This window comes from Eublepharis macularius, chromosome 12 (assembly GCF_028583425.1).
Source record: "Eublepharis macularius isolate TG4126 chromosome 12, MPM_Emac_v1.0, whole genome shotgun sequence".
Taxonomy (NCBI): domain Eukaryota; kingdom Metazoa; phylum Chordata; class Lepidosauria; order Squamata; family Eublepharidae; genus Eublepharis; species Eublepharis macularius.
Genome location: NC_072801.1, coordinates 18,143,338 through 18,162,587, shown reverse-complemented (window position 1 = coordinate 18,162,587; position 19,250 = coordinate 18,143,338). Strand labels below are relative to the sequence as shown.

The following is a 19,250-nucleotide window of genomic DNA, read 5'->3' as shown; positions in this document are numbered from 1 at the left end:
GTCCCGAAGTAAAGAATGCTTTCACCTGGAAACATCTCCTGTAGCCTTCCAGCAGTGCTACGGCCCTTTCATTTCTTGCCAGCCCCTTTTAAACCAAGCTCACCCACCAGCCAAAGACATGTCTGTACATACTTCTACACACGTACATTGTCTTTATTGTACGTAGTGCCTATCTGGTGGAACAGCTTGCCAAAGAAAAGTAGAAAAAAGCCCACGTGCTTCTTTCCTTCTGCAGACAAAACAGAACTTTGGAGAGGAGGGCCTTTTTGTAAATTGGCTTGCTACTGTTCTTGTTTTAGAGGTGTTATTTCTTAGTTACTGTTTTTTTATTGGCTTTCAAATATCTTTGTGATCTGCTTGGAGTCTTTTGAGAAAGGCAACCTGGAAGCCTAAATAATTTTCATCCTTTGCTATGAATGAGAGCCAGTTTGGTGTAGTGGTTAAAAGTGACGGATCTCTAATTTAGAGAACCGGGTTTGATTCCCCACTCCTCTGTTTGAAGCCAGCTGGGTGACCTTGGGTCAGTCACGGCTCTTCCAGAGCTCTCTCAGCCCCACCCACCTCACAGGGAGATTGTCATGAGGATAATAATAACATACCTTGTAAACCGCTCTGAGTGGGTGTTAAGTTATCCTGAAGAGCGGTATATAAATTGAATGTTGTTGTTTCTATTGTTATCATCATCATCATCATTATTATTCTGTGCTTGTTCCCTCTCCCCTTGCCCTCTGTAGGGCTGCCCACAGAAAGCAGCGTCACAGCCACGTATGGCCATGTCAGCAGCACCAATCAGACCGTCACTGTTAAACTGCTGGGAGGCAAAAAACAGATTACTGTAGTCTTGGGGATTGAGAAACTGCACTTAGCGACTCTCCAGGCCCAGCTAACAGCCAGTTTGGATCACAACATTGTGGAGCTAAAGAACCACGGCGTTCCTTTCACTGTTGAAGGGACCTGCTACTACCAGGTAAGGAGAAGGATTCCCTGTGAGCATGTCTGCGGCCTCAGCCACTTTCTGCAAATCGGGGCTGTCCATCCTGCGAGCCTGCCCTGGATCGCCACCTGCCCACCTCTTGTTATTATGGGCCATCAGAACAAGCAGCAGCACTGCAGTCAGCATGAGGAGATAAGCAGTGCTGACGCAGGGGGTGGGTCGATTGCCTTGACCTGGTACTCCTAGACCCAATTCAGAACCATCGTTCAGCAGAATGGAGAAGTTAGTGTGCGTAGGTCCCTACCTTCCACCACCACGGGGGTCCCCAACCTTTTCGACCCTGTGGGCACCTCTGGAATTCTGAGGTTGCAACCACAAAACGGCCACCATGGGAGTTTGTGGCCACTGCAGAGCACATACACACAGAGGAAGCCCAGGAGAAGTAATTTTTAAAAATACATTCAGAAAGAAGAATGAGAGTAAAGCCAACACTGCGGTGGCAGCTGCTGCTGAAACCATGGCCGTTTCTGGATGGCTTACCTGAAGCCGCTCCATACCGCAATGTTGTAGATCGTGCCGGGGAAAACGCGCAAAACTCGTGCGAGAAAACGCGATATTTCGCGTTTTCCCCAGCACGATCCACAACATTGCGGCATGGAGCGGCTTCAGGTAAGCCATCTGGAAACGGCCCATGTTATTTTAATCTGCACAACCAATCAGATTTCCAGAGGCCGTCAGAAGACCTGCTGGGTAGGAGCCCCACCTGTTCCCACCCACTTTCTAAAAACACTTTTCATGTGCCAGAAAAGATGGCGGCACCACAGCACCCACAAGCACCATGTTGGGGACCCCTGCTCTACCTACCAGAAGCACCTTCTCTGATGACCACTCTGCTTGGAAGCCTGCATGAACAGCCTCTTCATTTGGGGAAATGCGCTTCCATGTGGAGCATTATCTTTGCAGACTTATGTTCTAAACGTGGCTAAGGGAAGGGTGGTTATTAAATGTAAGAACCTTGCTGGATTAGACCAAAGTTCCATCTTGTCCAGCGCCTCGTTTCCCACTGCGGCTAGGCAAATACCTTGGAAGGCACAGAGGGTCTCTTTTTTTTTCCTCCAGCAAATGGTATTCCTAGATACCCTGCCTCCTAATGGGTTATTGTGTCTTGTAATCCCTGATCTGTAAATCCAGTTAGCCCTTTTCTTGAAACTATGCGTGATAATGGCAATCGTAACATCCTGCAGCAGTGAGATCCACAAGTTATTTACAATGGTTGGTTGTACATCGTTTGTGCTCTGCATGAATGGATTGGAACCTCTGGGCTGTGTGTCTGGACCAGGTTTCATTTTTAGAACAGGATGAAAAGATTCACCGCATAGAGATTCCCCAGCTCCCTTACTTCCTCTGACCTCTAAGCCCTATCTGTGCAGGGTCCTCTGTGCATACACTCTGGGGGATGCTGAATACTATACAGCACAGATGACCCCTTGCCCTTTAATCCAGCCCTACTGAGCTTGCCATCCTTTGCTACGAAACAACCTTCCTTTCTGGTTAGAATTTCAGCACCAGGCTTGCAGTGGGGATGACTGTCCAGGCCGAGGAAGAACAGTTGAAGGTTGAACTGGAGCATCAAGGCATCAATGGAACAGCAGGCTTTGCTCTTTATCTCTATCATAATGTGGCTGTCCTGCTTCATTTCGTCCCACCAGTAGTACAGGTTAGTGGCAAACTCTCAGTGTGTTGTGTATAAACAGAGTCACTATGCCCTTAGAATCTACTTCTCCTATTTAGACTCTTGCAAGGCACTAGAGGTGTGTGAATGGGTATTATCAGAGCTTTTTTTCCCTGGCAGTCCTTCATCGACGCAGATTTTATTCAAGAAGCTAAGAGTCAGCGAGGTATCGCCCTAGTGTGTGGCATGTTCCAAATAGTGCAGCTGTTTGCAACTGTCCAATTGTTATCCCGTCTATGCTGATATCCCCTAGATCAGGGGTGGGCAAATTGCGGCCCGCGGGCGACATGCGGCCCGCTACAGAGTTTTTTGTGGCCCGCCAAGACAGTCAGAAAAATCCGCCTTGAACCGAGCTACAGATGATATGAAATTAGCACAATAAATAAATTGAATAAAACTACCACTATTTTATTTAATTTATATTTATTGATTTTTATGATACAATTTATACCTTTTCTGAAATGCAAAGTTAACTAATGAATGCAATCATTTTAAAAGGTGCGGCCCTCCGCTAACCTCTGCTCTCACAAAGTGGCCCCCGAGCCAAAACAATTGCCCACCCCTGCCCTAGATGTTTTATTAGTCCTTTTGGAACCACACCTGGTGCTCCTGTCTGTACTGGAAGAACCGCTGAACTTCAAATCTTAGATCTTGATATTTTGTTACCTTTTCAAACTCTTTTTCTTCAATTCAACTGTACTTGGGACTGCCACAGTGATAAGTTTGACGTTCTTACTTTCAACCACAGTAATAGCCGGAGTATTATGTTCTAACTTATTATCTGTTTGGATTTTGAAATCCCACAAGAGAACATTTTCAACAACTTTCTCAGGATTATATTCCCATTGATATTCTGTGGATGGTAGCTCATACTACTACTACTACTACTACTACTACTTAATAATAATAATAATAATAATAATAATAATAATAATAATAATAATAATAGCAGCCTGCCTTTCTCAATGGGACTCAAGGCAGATTACAGAAGATGGTAATATTAGTCAATCAAAAAGTGGATTACAAAGTATGAAAACATTTTGATCAACGGCAAACATTCCTGGTAAGACAAAATAAAGCAATTTAGCTGGGATTGTTAAATAGGGATGCAAATGTACCTGTTTAAGGTAATCTGTGGAGGAAAAACTTTATCTCTAATAGAAGTCACCTCCTGAGCAAATCCATTACATTGCAGGTTTGCTCCATCTACGAGAATTCTGGTTTTGCACTTTTTGCAAAATCTTGCAAGGCTTGAGGTCTGTGTGTGTGTGTGTGTGTGTGTGTGTGTGTGTGTGTGTGGGTGTGTGTGTGTGTGGGTGTGTGTGTGTGTGTGTGTGTGTGGGCATGTACAACAATACATGTGCGATGTGATGCCATGCCAACCAAGGTAATGGAAGGGAGATATAAGAAGTTACCGTATGCGCAAAGGGTTTGCGGGTTTCCCCTTGGAGAGGTGGGAACACTGGAACACATGTTTTTTCACTGCCCCTTCCAGAAAAGGATTAGAGACTTGACAATTCTTCCCTTGTTATCTGGATCGGAGGGGTTACCAGATAACATATCCCTGACAAAGCTATTGGCTGACAAAAATCCAGCTGTCACTAGAATGACAGCTAAGTTTTGTGCCCAGGTGATTGCACAACAAAACAGACCATCAAATACTGGAATGGCCACAAGGGAGTCCCCTCATCCTGATGAAGTTTTAAAGACTTCTGCCTAAGACCGCTTTTATATCAGGGGAATACAGCGAAACAAAATTCACTCAGGATTTGGTTAAGCTTACCACTATATTGCTGCATTGGATATGTGTTTTGATATTTTATTTGAAGTATATGAATTTTAAACAATGCATTTTATCTTGTTACGCTTTGATTGATTATGTATAGCTGGTCTAAGGACCGTTACAATAAATACCTACCTACCAACAATACATGAAAAACATGTTGGCTTATATCTAACATAGTATGATTGGCCTTGTGCTAGTCACACTCACATTCTCTCCATCTCAGACTCACCTGCCTCACAGGGTTGTTGTGGGGATAAAATAGAGAGGGGGGGAACCATGTATACTGCCCTTAGATCCTTGGGATAAACTGAATAAATAGATAAAAAACTATGAGCTACCTGCATGACCATGCTGTTAACCAAAGAAAGTACTCCCAAATGTGTGAGTCACCAAATTGTCTCTGATATCTGAGTTGTACTAATGACTTATTTTTACTTATATTTGGTAGATCCGGTGTGATGGAGAATCCACATCTAATCAGCTTACTGGCCACTGTAGTGGAGAGGTTGCAAGCCACCCATTTGAGGTACAGGGTTCCTTCTCAGCACTTGGTCAACAGCAATGCTGTCTTTGGAGACTTAGCTACCACGAGGAAAGTCTAAGCGTTGGGGGTTGTCTTAGGCATAGCACTAGGTATGAGTTAACAGGCCTTTATGCTCACACTTTCAAGTATCTCTGTGCCCTTAACATCCCACGAGGTCTACAGGTCAGAGTGCTCATTAACCCGCAAGCAAACAAGCCCATGTCCCTGTTGAATATGACCACAGATGGATGGGAAATGAATTCAGAATCAGTAGCAGAGGGGAAACCTCCATTAAAGTGGTACGGGTTTGCATCCCTGGTGAGCCCAGGTGCACCTGGTTTCAAGCACACCGCAGAGTTGAGAGGGTTTTATAATCCAGAGAAATGCAGTTTGGGAAGTGATATCAGAGCTTCAAGCAACCAAGCGATTGGGCTGCTGAAATTGAAAATGAAATTCAAAGAGCCCTACCTGGGCATTATTGAATGGTGCTGGAAAAAACGGAGCCAACCCAAAAGTGCAGGCAAGAGATTCTCTCTGGAGGTATCTGGTGAACCCCAGAAAAGCCAACTTGTTTGTAAACTGGTAATGGACACCGGACCCATGTACCTCAACGTGAGCGGCAAATTTGTGTGGCTGACCAACTACTCTGAAGCTAGCTGCAGCTTGTTCTATCACTGGCGGGGAAAGAAATGGGGAGGAAAGTCCATTCCAGAAGATGTACAAAGTGCTGGACTTCTGACACTGGACACGCTTTCTCTAAGGGTACAAATCAACTGCACAGTGGATGGAAGGCCACTGGAAGTGGAAACAGTGACTGCCTGGGGAGAGAAATTGGAACTGGATTGGCAGCTCATGCATGGAGTCCCAGTCTGGAAGAAGGCTGGTCTCCCAGCCAGGAGCTGGCTGCATGCCGCTGCCCAGTTGGGGAGCCCCGTGGATCTGAGCTTGGAAATGATGAGCGGGCGGTGCAGGCTGACAGGCATGGGAAAGTTTGGAAGGAAGCCTTTTGAGCAGTGGAGCCTTGTCCTTCACACCTCTTGTCCCCAGCTCCAGGTAGAAATGAACCTCTTTCTGAAGCAAGGGGCATGTTTCACTACATCAGAGCTTTGCGCTAGATGGCTCGCTATGGTGAATGCATGTGACTAGCAAATAGTATGGGAAAGGTGAGACGCTTTGCCATTTGATAAAGAGCCCCAACATTAATCATGCGATGCAGAAGAAAAGCTACCCAACAGAAGACAAAGCAACTACGTGGTAGCAAACCCTACTCTGTTTTAAGCTGGCTGCTTGTCTTTTGATGGGCCTTTTCACGCTACTACCACATCCCTGCAATCTTCTGAAAATATCAACAGAAGGTGGTTTACAGTGCAATCCTATGCAAACTTAGTGTGATGTAGTGGTTGTGTCGGACTTGGATCTGGGAGAACCCGGTTTGAATCCCTGTTTTGCCATAGAAGTTTGCTGGGCAATCCTAGGCAATCCTCACAACAATTAGGTTGTTGTGAGGATAAAATGGAGGAAAGGCAAATGATGTAAAGCTGCTTTGCATTCCTGATGCATAGAAAGGCAAGATGTAAATACAAATAAATAATTCTCCAGTCCTGGTCCGTTCATTTCAACACAAACGCTTAAATCCCCCCTCCCCAACCCCTTCTTCTTGTCCCATGAAGCAAATAAGGGTTGTTTGAATCCTTATACCCACAGGACAAAAATTTTGTGCCAAACAGCCACATTCTGTGATTTGTACACATTACACAAATGAAGCACATTTGCATTTATTTCCTTCATTGGCATAAAAGCAAGCTCCCCTCCCCATTAGAGCCCATTAAAGCCCACTGTAACCCATTAAAGAAGGCAGCCATCTCTTCCCCCTTTAAAATGCTTATAACATTTGTGGAGGCTGGAAGGTTTGATTGGTCAAACCCCCATGTGCGAGTGGAAGGGCAAAACCCACTTTCCTATTCTTGCATGACCCTAAGCCAAATCAGGCCCTGAGGGGCTGTGATTTTCCCTTTAAAACACTAGCAGAAACCTGTCATCTCTGACAGTACCCGAATCCTAGATTTAGCTGAAGGCACAATCCCATTTTCTTCTCTCCCGCATTGTCTCCAAGGCTTAAATCCATGATCATGTTTTGTGGGCAATTCCTCCCTCGCCCAAGTCAATAGACTGCTGCTTGTTTAGTCCATAACGGCTTTTAGAAAGTGCATGCCAGAAGCAAACGGTGCGTCTTTCAATGGATGAGCACGCCGGTCTGTTTTGGTCAATCACACGCAACAAGCTTGCTTTTCTTTTTCTCCCCATTCCAGCTACCAGAAAAGTTTTTGTTTAACGGTTCGGTGCTCGCTAGCAACTGCGCAGCCAGCTCAATTGGAGAGGTTGCTTCCAATGATACTTTGGTCCAGGTCTGCAACCCTGAATTCTACATGGAGATCAGCCTCAGACACACCTGGCCGTTCCTGAGGTCTTTTGGCCTTGCCCATGAGAACCAGATAAGAATTGCAGCCACGAGAGGGGATTCATATACAGGCCTTTTGAAGGTTGCCCTTGGAGACTGCAAGTTGACAGGCATTGGGGAACTGAGGGCGGACGACAACGTAACAGCGGCGGAGTGGGGACTCATCCTGCTGAGTAAATGTGACCTTCTGGAGGTGATTACTGGAGGTTTTTCTTCATTGGGTGGGAAGGGATCATGCCGCAGTCTGAGCAGGTTGTGCCCCGCCACATTATTGTGTAAGGGCCATACTTCATGAGATGTTTTTAAATAAGTTGGGTCTAGGCTTCCAGGACCCTACTTGCCTTCCTTCAGCTACACACCAGCTGTGGAGAGGGCATCATTTTTAAAACCAGAGATGGGGTTGCCAGCCTCCAGGTGGTAGCTGGCAATCTCCCAGAATTACAACTTATCTTCAGGCAACAGAGATCAGTTCCCCTGGAGAAAATGGCTACTTTGGAAGGTGGACACTATGGCATTCTACCCCACTGACAGCCAAGCTACAAGTGACGAATTACACTTGCCTGGCAAGTGAACAGACTTAGAGCCAAGCTACAAGTGACGCCTGACACAGGTTGGACACTTGTCAGCTTCCCTCAAGTTTTGATGGGAAATGTAGGCATCCTGGTCTTGCAGCTGTAATGGAGCGCCAAGCTGTAAAACCAGGACACCTACATTTCCCATCAAAACTTGAGGTAAGCTGACAAGTGTCCAACCTGTGTCAGGCATCACTTGTAGCTTGGTTCTCACATGTATTCCTCCCTGTTCACTTGCCATTCACTTGCACTCCACTTGGTCAAGTGTAGCACAAGTGAATGGCAAGTGAACAGGGAGGAATACACGTGCGTCTGTTCACTTGTCAGGCAAGTGTCATTCGTCACTTGTAGCTTGGCTCTGAGGCTCCTCCCCAAACCCCACCCTCCCCAAGCTCCATCCCCAGAATCTCCAGGAATGTCCCAACCTGGAGCTGGCAAACCTAGCAGGGGTGCAATTTGACTCAGGACTGCAGCTTGGGGGAGGAAAGGCTCCTGCATTCCTCCCCCTGCACAGTTTTGTCAAGCCCTGGAGGGAGTTAATTGCATAACTTTGTGGGCCCATTAAATGGCTTGGTCCAGAGGAATGAGAGAAATTGAGAATGAGATTCTGTCTTTCCCTATTACAAGCCTGTCTCCCCTTAAGGTCACCAAAAATCTCTGCTTAAGATCTTCCCTGTTCAGGAGAGCCTGACTAAAAGACACCTTGAAAAAGCAAGAACTCACCTGTATGGTGTTTTGTGCATCCGCAGACCGGCTTAAGGAGATGCCTGGGCTGCTACATGTATGATGCTGACCCACCTGTGGCAGCTGCCTAAGCTATGGCTCACTTGAATGTTAACAGAACTTAAGTAGCCGGTGAGAACAATATTGAAACAAGATGACAAGATGAGCAATGCGATCTCCCATAGCCTCCCTCTGCCTGCGTACAAGCAGGGTTGGACTAGATGACCCTGGGAGATCCCTTCCAACCCTATGATTCTATGCACAAACCACACTGTTTCCAAGCCTCATCTGTCTTAGAGGGCGGGATAAAAAATACTGGCCAACCTTATAGGACCGCTGGGCATATTTCAACAAGAAAACATGTGCAAAGTACTTTGAGCATCAAAAGTGCTATATGAATGTTAAGTATTATTATTGCAATGGCATTGAACCAAGATTGTGGGATTGTACCTTGTAAATTTCTAAGAACAACTGGTTGTATGAGAATAAATTCCAGATAAGGGGGAAAAACCTTTAAAAGATCCCTTTCCTCCCTTTTTCTCCTAGGAAGCAGAGTTGCCCCAGAAACTAGCTTCTGAGGGCTTATTCCTCATCAAAACCTACAATGTCAGCTTAGCCACAGACCTCCAGTTGAACAGCAAAAATGCCACCCTTCGACTGGAGCTCTCTTCTACAGACAAATACACCATGAAAGGGACTCTGAGCCACTCTCTCCCTCATCTCCGTGATCTGGGGCTTCCTTCTGAAAGCTCAGTCCTGTTTTCTGTCACAAATGGCTCTGTCCTGGAGGGACTTCTGTTGCTAAGCGCAGGCAGCTGCAAACTTGAGGCCAACGGAGAACTCCAGCCCCACAACAGAACTGAGTGGACACTGGAGATGGAAACAGACTGCAAAATCCTACAGGTAGAGCATCTGATGGGTTACTGTAATGAGGCTCTTTTTAAAAAAACAGCACAAGGACAGCTAGCCTCATCTGTCCTGCTCTGTCTGGAGGCTAGCCTCTAATCAGGAGAAGCAGGTTTGATTCCCACTTGAAGCCACCTGGGTGACCTTGGGTCAGTCACAGCTTCTAGGAGCTCTCTCAGCCCCACCCACCTCATGGGGTGATAGTCACGTGGATAGTAACAACACGCTTTGTAAACTACTCTGAGTGGGTGTTGTCCTGAAGGGTAGTATATGTTGTTATTATTATTGTTGTTATTGTTATGGAAGCTATCTGTGGGGTGGAGGCAGCTTTTCTGGTGGAAGCATGCTAAAATGGCAGTATGTAGGAATGAGGCTGCTATCTTTAATCATTTAATATTTAACCAATTAAGCAGAGCCTTTTAATTGTCTAAAAGAGGGGTTCCCAACCTTTTGAAACTCTGACACCAGATGGTGTGCACAGTGACAGAATGGCTGCCGCAGGAGGTGGAACCAACCACAAAATGTCAGGGGGCAAAGTTATGTATAACTCCCATAGTAACTCTTCAACATTTCAGGCAGAAGCTCTGATTAACAGAATGCCTTTTAATCTGCACAGCCAATCAGAAGACCGGCTTTGGGGACCCCTGAACTTAAAAATTCAGCCCATTTAAATATTTTAACTGTAAGCACTCATAAAAACTATAGATGAAAAGTGCTGTTTTGTTTATTTACTATATGGTATATTCTGCATTTCTTCAAAGTAGTCTATGTAGCATTCCCAGGTACGAACGACACTGACAATCCAGAGAACACGTTTTGGGAGGGCAAGGCACTTGTGCCCAAGCGATTGTTGCCAACTCCCGTTTGGGAAATTCCAGCAAATTTGGGAGATGGAGCCTGGGGAGGGGAGGGTTTGGGGAGGGGACTGGTGGGGTATAATGTTGTCTGGAGATCAGTAGTAATTCCAGGAGATCTCTAGGTCCCACCCTAGCAATCCTAGACCACATTCCCTTTTTGCACATGAAGTAAAATGAGACAGGGTTGTACACAGAGGGCTTTTGAGGATCAGTTAAGCAAAACTTCATGAAAAAAAGTTAACCTGGCAGCACAACATTATCCAAAAGTCTAGCTTTATCCCTCTGTTTTGAAACGCAATGGTTCCTCAAGAGATGCCAGCGATAGATGGCAGAAACCGATAGCCCCTGAATGGGTTTACAGACTGAGAATATGTGTTTTTGGTCTCTTGACAGGATCTCAATATTCCGAGCTGTTCACAGCTGACTGGGTCTATTCAGAGGGACGGCTGCCGAGCAGAATTCCTCAGCGCCCTCAGATCAGGAGGCAAAGAGGCCCGCTTGGAGGTGAAGACCCACTGCCAGCCAAAGGTCACCCTGGAAGTGGAACTGAGGCAGGAGCTCGGGCTGCTGAGCGGGATCCCGTCAAACAACAAGCTGTCTGTCCATTGTGGGAAACAGGCTATGCGTGACATTCATATTGACCTCAGGTCGGGCGCTTGTGAACTTCGAGCCAACATAACCTTTCATGCTGAAAACAAATTCCGGTGGCAGACAAAGGTGGAGAACCACTGCAAAGCGATACAGGTAGGCGACTTGCCACAGGAAAGGAGCAAACTACCAAAGGTCTGCTTTTATCAGGGGTCTTGTTTTTTTATTGATTTTATTTATTTTCTGCATTTCTGTCTTGATTTTCTTTTTTTAAGAAAACTCAAATGGCTAATGAAATGAAACACACAACTGAAAACAGCTCAGATTAAACTAATAAAAATCACACCTGGTGATTGATTGATTGATTGATTGATTGATTGATTGATTGATTGATTGATTGATTGATTGATTGATTGATTGATTGATTGATTGATTGATTGATTGATGGATTGATTGAAAAATCACACCATCTAATAAGAGATTGCCTCCTTCCCTTAGAAAGTAGGCAGGGCCAGATGGGACTTCTGTCTAGCAGGGCTTCTTACTCCCTGCCCCAGGCCACGTCGCGCAAAACTCGCACGAGAAGACACTATCTTCCGTGTTTTTTTCGTGACGTTGCGCCCCGTTCCGGATGAAGGTGAGTAGTGTGGAAACGGCCATGGCCACCACACAGACATCGTAGGAATTTCTACATATTCAAATATGGGGGGAAATTGTGGCCATTTTCACACTGCTTACCGGCCACAGAACATCGCACCAAGCTCCCAGAACAACAGCGTCTTCCTGGTGCAATTTTGCACGAGAACTGCAAAATCACTCCAGGAAGACGCTGTCGTTCTGGGAGCTTGGTGCAATGTTCCATGGCCAGTAAGCAGTTTGAAAATGGCCTGTGTATTAGCCAAAAGAAAAATAAACTCCAAATCAACTTGATGAGGACTGGCTTAAGTGATGGGGCAAGAGACTTTTTGTTGTTGTTGTTGTCTCCTTGCTGACTGTGCATATGTATGTCCTGTTATGCCAATAAAGGTATTCGATTCGACTGAATAACGCTCCGGAGGGGAAGGGTTGAGTGGCAGATGCTGACTTTACATATAGAAAGTCCGAGGTTCGATCCCCAGCATCTCGAGTTAAAAGGATCTTGTAGTAAGGTGATGCAAAAGACCTTGACCTCAGACCCTGCTGCCAGCCAGAGTAGACAATGTTGACCTTGATAGACCAATGGGCTGACACAGTAGAAAGCGATTTCAGGTGTGTCCAGGAAATTCCCAGACTTTTTTTAGGTTTTGTAGGCTATACTTAGTACTTCCAAGTGTGGAGGGGGAACAGAGTGGAACTTCACTGCCCACTGGAGCAAAACTACATGAACTTGGAAATGGCCACACTGTTAAAGAACCAATGTTGAACGCTGCATCTTGTGGCAGGGGCTTGGAATCCCAGTAAAAATGGACGGATCTGGGCACATCGTAATAGAAAAAGCAAGCCTGGATTCTCAAGTGTTGGTTTCTGCTGGTGACAATTCTTTGCATGGACTTCTCAAGTTAACCATCACAAATGTAAGTATCCCTCTGTCATTTTGAAAGAGCTTCTAGTCTGGAGCTCCATGTTATCTGACCTCTAGCCATGTAGCTGTATTGTCAGTCTTATCTCCTCTGTCCTCCTCTAATTTATCAGTTACAACTAGGGTTGCCAACCTCCAGTGGGGGGGGGGCTCAATTTCTTCTGGAACTGCAACTGATCTCTGTACTGTAGAGCTCAGTTTCCTTAAAGAAAGTGGCAAGTTCAAAGATAGAGCGGAACCACAAGTGACAAAAGGCACAGATTGGACACTTGTCAGCTTCCCTCAAGTTTTGATGGGAAATGTAGGCATCCTGGTCTCGCAGCTTCGCTCTCTGACTGCTGTCCAATGGACTTTTCAACTGTCACTTGTCCAACATTCCGCCAAGCTGCCTACATTTCCCATCAAAACTTGAGGGAAGCTGACAAGTGTCCAACCTGTGCCTTTTGTCACTTGTAGTTCCGCTCATAGATTCTATGGCATCACAACCCTGCTGAACTTCCTCCATTCCCCAGGCTGTGCCCCCAAATCTCCAGGAACTTCCAAACTCATAGTTGGCAAAAAATTTGCACAGCCCACTCCCTTCTTGCATAGTTCAGAATCACTTACATGGGGGGCCCTGGCCTCGCTCAGCACACAGCTCTTCTCTGCTTGCGTCCTCCTGGCCACTGCCTCTTTTTCTGCTGTTCTTGGCAAGGGTAGTTGGCAGTGGGAAGGGAAGGAAGCTCTTTGCAGAAGCACATACAGAACTCCACCTTCCAGCTCCGAAGAGGGGTTGGTGTGGGTTGATCTACAGGAGGAGGAAGCCAAATATTGTTAACTATGCTATAGAACAGGGGTCCCCAGTGTGGTGCCTGCCAAAACCTTTCCTAGTGCCCTCCCACCAAGTGTTTATAGGAAGTGGATGGGTCAGACGGGGGTTCTATCCAGCAGGGCTTCTGGCTGGCCACTCGAGATCTGATTGGCTGTGCAGCTGTTTTAAAATGTTGCTTCAGCAGCAGCTGCCTTCACAGAACAAGGATCTCTACTGTGTGGCTGAAGATAAGTTGTGTGTATGCAATAAAATCTTTTTAAACAATACGTTCATTTTAAAAGAGCCAATTTGATGTAGCAGCAGGACTCTAATCTGGACAACCAGGTTTGATTCCCCACTCCTCCACTTGAAGCCAGCTGGGTGACCTTGAGTCAGTCTCAGCTCTTCCAGAGCTCTCTCAGCCCCACCCACCTCACAGGGTGATTGTCCTGAGGATATAATAATAACACACTTTGTAGACCTCTATGAGTGGGTGTTAAGTTGTCCTGAAGGGCAGCATATAAATCGAATGTTGTTGTTATTATAAAAGGTGTCCTATTAAACAGATCTTGTGCCTAAAATGTTGAAGAGTTCTATTAGAGTTATGTACAATCTCAGTTCTTGACCTTTTGTGATTTGTGCCTCCACCTGTGGCAGCCATTTTGTAGCTGCGCCCGCCATCTTGTGTCAGAGTTCCGAGCTCACAGGCTCAAAAAATGTTGGGGACCTCTGCCATAGGAGGGTATTGCTTTGAACAGCCACCTACAAAATACTGTTTAAAGTTTGCTGACTTTTTGCATTACTCCCAGACCAAGCAAGAGCTGCAACTGTTGCTGACCCATAATATCCAAGGAGCCATTAACCTTGGCATTCCTGCAAAGATAGTAGCAGATTTGATTTCTCAAAAGACTGGGGCAGTCCGTAGAAGATTTCTCCAGTTTAGCGTGGATGACAAGGAGGTAACATTTCCCTTTTTCTGGCTCCTAGTTTTTTGGTGTTTTTTTAAAAACCACTGCATTATTCTTGGAAAGGGGAGTTATGTATGAGCATAAGTACAAACAGTCTTCATTGGGTTACTAAAGTAGATAGTTTGGGTGTCATGTTGGTCTGCAGAAGAGCAAAATTCGAATCTAGTAACACCCTAAAGACCAACAAGATTTCTAGGGTATAAGTTTTTAAGAGTCAAAGCGCCTTGGAAATCTTGTTGGCCTTTAAGGTGTTACTGGACTCAAATATTGCTCTTGAAGTTGTAAACTTCAACTGACATTATCTGACAAAGGGAACTCTAACTCTCAAAAGTTCATACCCTGGAAATCTAGTTGGTCTTTAAGGTGGTACTAGACCTAAATCTTAGCATCAAATATTATCTGTTCAAATTTGCTTTTCCTGTAACATTTCTCTTTAAATATTGTTGTTCTGATTGTTCATTATTCCCATCCTAATTAGACCTTTGGTACATATTCCTATCTAGTAATTCTTTTTGAACTATACATGCATCATGCGTGTCTGCATCAGATGTTTTTTACTCTTTTATCCACATTTTAAATGCATCTGCATTAAATTGCTCCCAGATCAGCTTTTTTTCCTCTGTTGACCATTACGCTGTGGTCTTATACAAGGCCCCGAGATATCTGAATCTTTCAGAGATGTATCTCTTTCACCTAGGCATTAGAGCTGTGGTTTCTTTCCAGACTGATCCCATCTTACACAACACCGCCTATGGAGAATTACTCCAGTTGAAGCCCATTGATTTCACTGTCAGGGGCATGCTCCCTGACAATGGGATGGGGATTTGGTGTCTTTTACTCCCTTTCCTCTGTGTTCCTCTGATGCAGACCCTCAAAGGCTGGGGCTTTTTTTGGATTGAAGCATACTGCTTGGTGGCTTTTCCATTTGGAGACATGGAGTCTTGCACAAACTCAAACCACCTTGCCTAGAAGTACAATAGAAAATTTCTCAGTCCTGGCTAGCCTGATTGCAACTACAGCTCTTGTTCAAGCCACATGACTTGTATGATCCCTTTTCTTCCTTAATAAAACAGATTGCAGAGGAACTGAGCTTGACTGTCAAGTCAGATTATGTCTCTCTCGAGTGCAAGCTCACCCATAATTTAGAGATTTTGCAAGCATTGGGAGTAGAAGACCAGATTGAGTTCCACGTAAGGGTTTTTTTTTCATTTGTTTTTTATGGCCTATTTCTAGCCTGATGGTTGTTCTATGAAATACTGTTTTCAGTTCCCTACTGAAATTATCCTTTATGCTGCTGAATATTGCTAGTGAATGTTAAATTTATGCTGTTTTAATGCCTAGCAGGCTTTACTTGTTTTATTGGTGTTTTGATACTGGCAACTTTATGCTTTGTTATTTCTATTATTTTACGGTCTGTGTTGTTTTTATTATGTGAACTTCCTCAGGCAGATCTCTGCAGAGGCAGTATGTTCAGTATAAAGAATCCTTACAACAACTCTGTGAGACTGGCCTGCTTCAAAAAATCTTCATTTAAGGTGTACCTGTAAAATACTTAATGCCATGCTTCTCAACGTTTTGGAATTATGTTCTGGAAAATACATTAAGTTAAGAAGTGGATTTCACTTCTTAACTTAATGTATTTTCCAGAACATATTGGTAAATATGCTGTCTCCCCCCCATCCCCACGCCACCCTTTACAGTATAAAATGCAGGAATCTTGCATCAATTAACAACAAAGAAGTTTATATTTTACTTTTTAAAACATTATTTATTTATTAGCAATATTTGACCTGGCCTGCATGGCCCAGGCTATCCCAGTCTCATCAGATCTTGGAAGCTAAGCAGGGTTGGCCTTGGTTAGTAATTGGATGGGAGATCTCCAATGAAGACCAGGGTTGCAAAACCAGGCAATGACAAATCCTCTCTGTTAGTCTTTTGCTATGTAAACCCCACCAGGGGTCACCATAAGTCAGCTATGACTTGAGGGCACTCTCCTCCACCACGAAGCAGGGTTAGCCCTGGTTAGTATTTGGATGAAGTCTACAGTGGCTACCTAGAGGCAGGCAATAGCAAACCACCTCTGAAAGTTTCATGCTTTGAAAACCCCATGCAGTTACCATAAGTCAGCTATGGCTTGACATCACTTTCCACCACCAGAAGCAAAATTTATCTCCCCCTTTTCTTTAATGATGAGATGACTGTTGTCACCTGCAGGCAGCTGCTGCTTTGAAGGACGTCAAGAACTTAACAATGAAAGTTCAGTTCGATTCATGCTGGATAATGGTTGGAGGACAAGTCCAAAAGACTAATGGAAAGATAAATTTAACAGGGACCTTGCAACATAGATGGTCAATGCTCCAACAGTCAGATATCCCAGAAGGCATCAAGGTGTGTGTCGCCTAGATATCAGAATGTTTTAGGCAGATAAATAAACAAAAGCACAATTCTCACATGCCGGCATTCATGATTAAATATTGGCTAAATATTGGCTGGAGTTGTTTTTCTTAATTGATTGAATACTTGTCTTTTAATTTGCTTTTCATCAATTGCTTGTTTCTCCTTTTAAAAACTGGTTTTTTTCGCAGTTGCAAATACTTCTGCACATCAGCTGGAAAATGGACATTTACATATTTTAAAAGAAAAGTTTCCTACTGCTTGCCAGAGAAAAATTCCTGTTGACCATTTTGAGTTTGCTCTTACTCCAATCATAAACCCTTCTAAACAAGTTGAAGTCAATGGTTTAGAAGGGTGTAACTCTGTTTAGCATTGTACCCTCTGTCCGGTGTATGACTTTTTAAGTCCTTGTCTCTCTTTTAGGTGATGGTAACCTTTGAAATGAATGCCACACAAGAGAGAGAGATGCAGACTGTGGCAGGACAAACCCTGATCATGTATTTGTCCAACGCCTTTACTGGGGACCAGTCAAGTGACCCTTTCTGCTGCAGTTTCCCTGAGGATGTGGCCCTGGAGGAATCTCACTTTCCGAAAGCAATCAATCTGATTTTCATGCTGCAGAAACTAGGTAGGGGCCATGATATTTATTTTGGCTTATGCAATAGTTTATAATAATAATAATAATAACATTCAATTTATATACCGCCCTTCAGGACAACTTAACATTCACTTAGAGCAGTTTACAAAGTATGTTATTATTATCCCCACAACAATAATCACCCTGTGAGATGGGTGGAGCTGAGAGAGCTCCAAGGCACCCAGCTGGCTTCAAATGGAGGAGTGGGGAACCAACCCCAGGCTGTTTCCACACGTCTTACCTTTTGCCGGCACATCGCAGAAGACAGCATCTTTGCACGCAAAATCGTGCCAGGAAGACGCTGTTATCCCGGAAGACAGCGACTTCTCACACAATTTTACACGATAACAGCATCTTCCTGGTGTGATTTCATGCACGAAGACGCTGTCTTCCACGATGTGCTGGCAAAAGACGCATGGAAACGGCGCCAGTTCTCCAGATTAGATTCCCACACTCTTAACCGCTACGCCAAGCTGGCTGTCTGTGATTCATTAGCCACTCATTCCATCAGCATTCTTTTTTGCTTGCTTTGACACCTTCACTTATCTAAATAGGAAGTTGTTTCATTAAAAAATAAAGAAGGAGCACATAGGTAGATACTATTTTTTTATATATATACAGGGCTTCCGGACGGGTAGTCGTACGAGCTATGCAGCTGGAAAAACAAACAAGGGGTCTAGTAGCACCTTAAAATACAAACTTTTATTCCTGCTGTCAGTCAGAGCCACTAATACACACACACACACACACACACTTGTCAATAATGGGGCAGTCCCACACACAAGCAGATGATCCAAAGGTACTGGGCATCATGCTCACGCCCCACAGTGGATTTATTTTATTTATTAAATCCTCATTAAAATGCAACAGTTCACAATTAGAGCCAGTATACAGAACAAACATGTCTATTCACAAATTAAATGCAAATGAAGGGAGGGAACGTGCACAGTGGTAGTTATTCCTTTCTTATTCATTTATTTCTAACACCTTAAGGTTTTTTTTTAATGCAGCCAATTTATTTTTATGTAACTGTATTTATATAGGGCTGTGTTTTGACTAAAAGAGAGGACTTTTACACAGGGCTGCCACTCAAACGAAACTGAGCCGCATTTGAGCTTTAGTAGCTTCACCAGTTAATCAGTGAAATCTGTATCTATGTAATTAATTAACAGGGTTTGGTTAGAAGGCACATGATACAGCAACTTTGCTGAAGCTACGGGGGCATGGGGTCTGGCTGGTAGAGTTCCTGGGATCCCAGTAGGTACCTCATTGACTTCCATGATGGAAGAAATGCGGAATGGAAATGGGATAGAAGGACTGAGTGAAGGGGGAACATCAACATAGGCAAATTGTCTAGCTTTGACTTGTTGTGCTGGACCTGTGGTCTTTAACCCATGGGTCAGGACTTTCAGGTGGGTCACATTGAAAGCCATTTTGAGGTTGCTTTTTGGAAGACTGTGCTGCTAGAGAGCAAAGATCTTGTGCCTCCACTGAGAGCGGCAACAGGATAGCCAGGCGAGGTCGCTCAGCAGGGGATTCAATTTTTGTCCCAGAGGATTCCTTTTTAGACCAGGCAGGTTCAGAGATTCTGTCTCCGCCTCTTCCTGTCATGTGACTTTGATGTCACTTGGCCTCTTCTCACGTGCCTGCAGCTCCGTTGATCCCATACGCCTACCTGGGCTTCTAGGTATTTCCCAGAGGAGTTAGCCGTGTTAGTCTGTAGTAGCAAAATCAAAAAAAGTCCAGTAGCACCTTTAAGACTAACTAGGGGTGTGCAAGCCAAAAAATTTCGGCTAAAGCCGAAAGCCGAAAGAAGAATCTCTT

The 19,250-nt window shown here is 44.6% G+C and overlaps 1 protein-coding gene across 1 annotated transcript in view; it reads left to right on the top strand.

Annotated features, from left to right (window-relative positions):
* The window catches only part of LOC129339063 (uncharacterized), a 115,376-nt gene that overhangs the window by 59,485 nt on the left and 36,641 nt on the right, over window positions 1-19,250 (top strand). Inside the window, exons 40-49 of the mRNA XM_054993668.1 lie at window positions 735-967; window positions 2,490-2,651; window positions 5,123-6,028; window positions 7,285-7,626; window positions 9,275-9,631; window positions 10,885-11,235; window positions 12,501-12,632; window positions 14,237-14,386; window positions 15,469-15,585; window positions 17,213-17,417. Of these exons, the coding sequence (XP_054849643.1) occupies window positions 735-967; window positions 2,490-2,651; window positions 5,123-6,028; window positions 7,285-7,626; window positions 9,275-9,631; window positions 10,885-11,235; window positions 12,501-12,632; window positions 14,237-14,386; window positions 15,469-15,585; window positions 17,213-17,417 (2,955 nt within the window). The remainder of the gene's footprint in view (window positions 1-734; window positions 968-2,489; window positions 2,652-5,122; window positions 6,029-7,284; window positions 7,627-9,274; window positions 9,632-10,884; window positions 11,236-12,500; window positions 12,633-14,236; window positions 14,387-15,468; window positions 15,586-17,212; window positions 17,418-19,250) is intronic.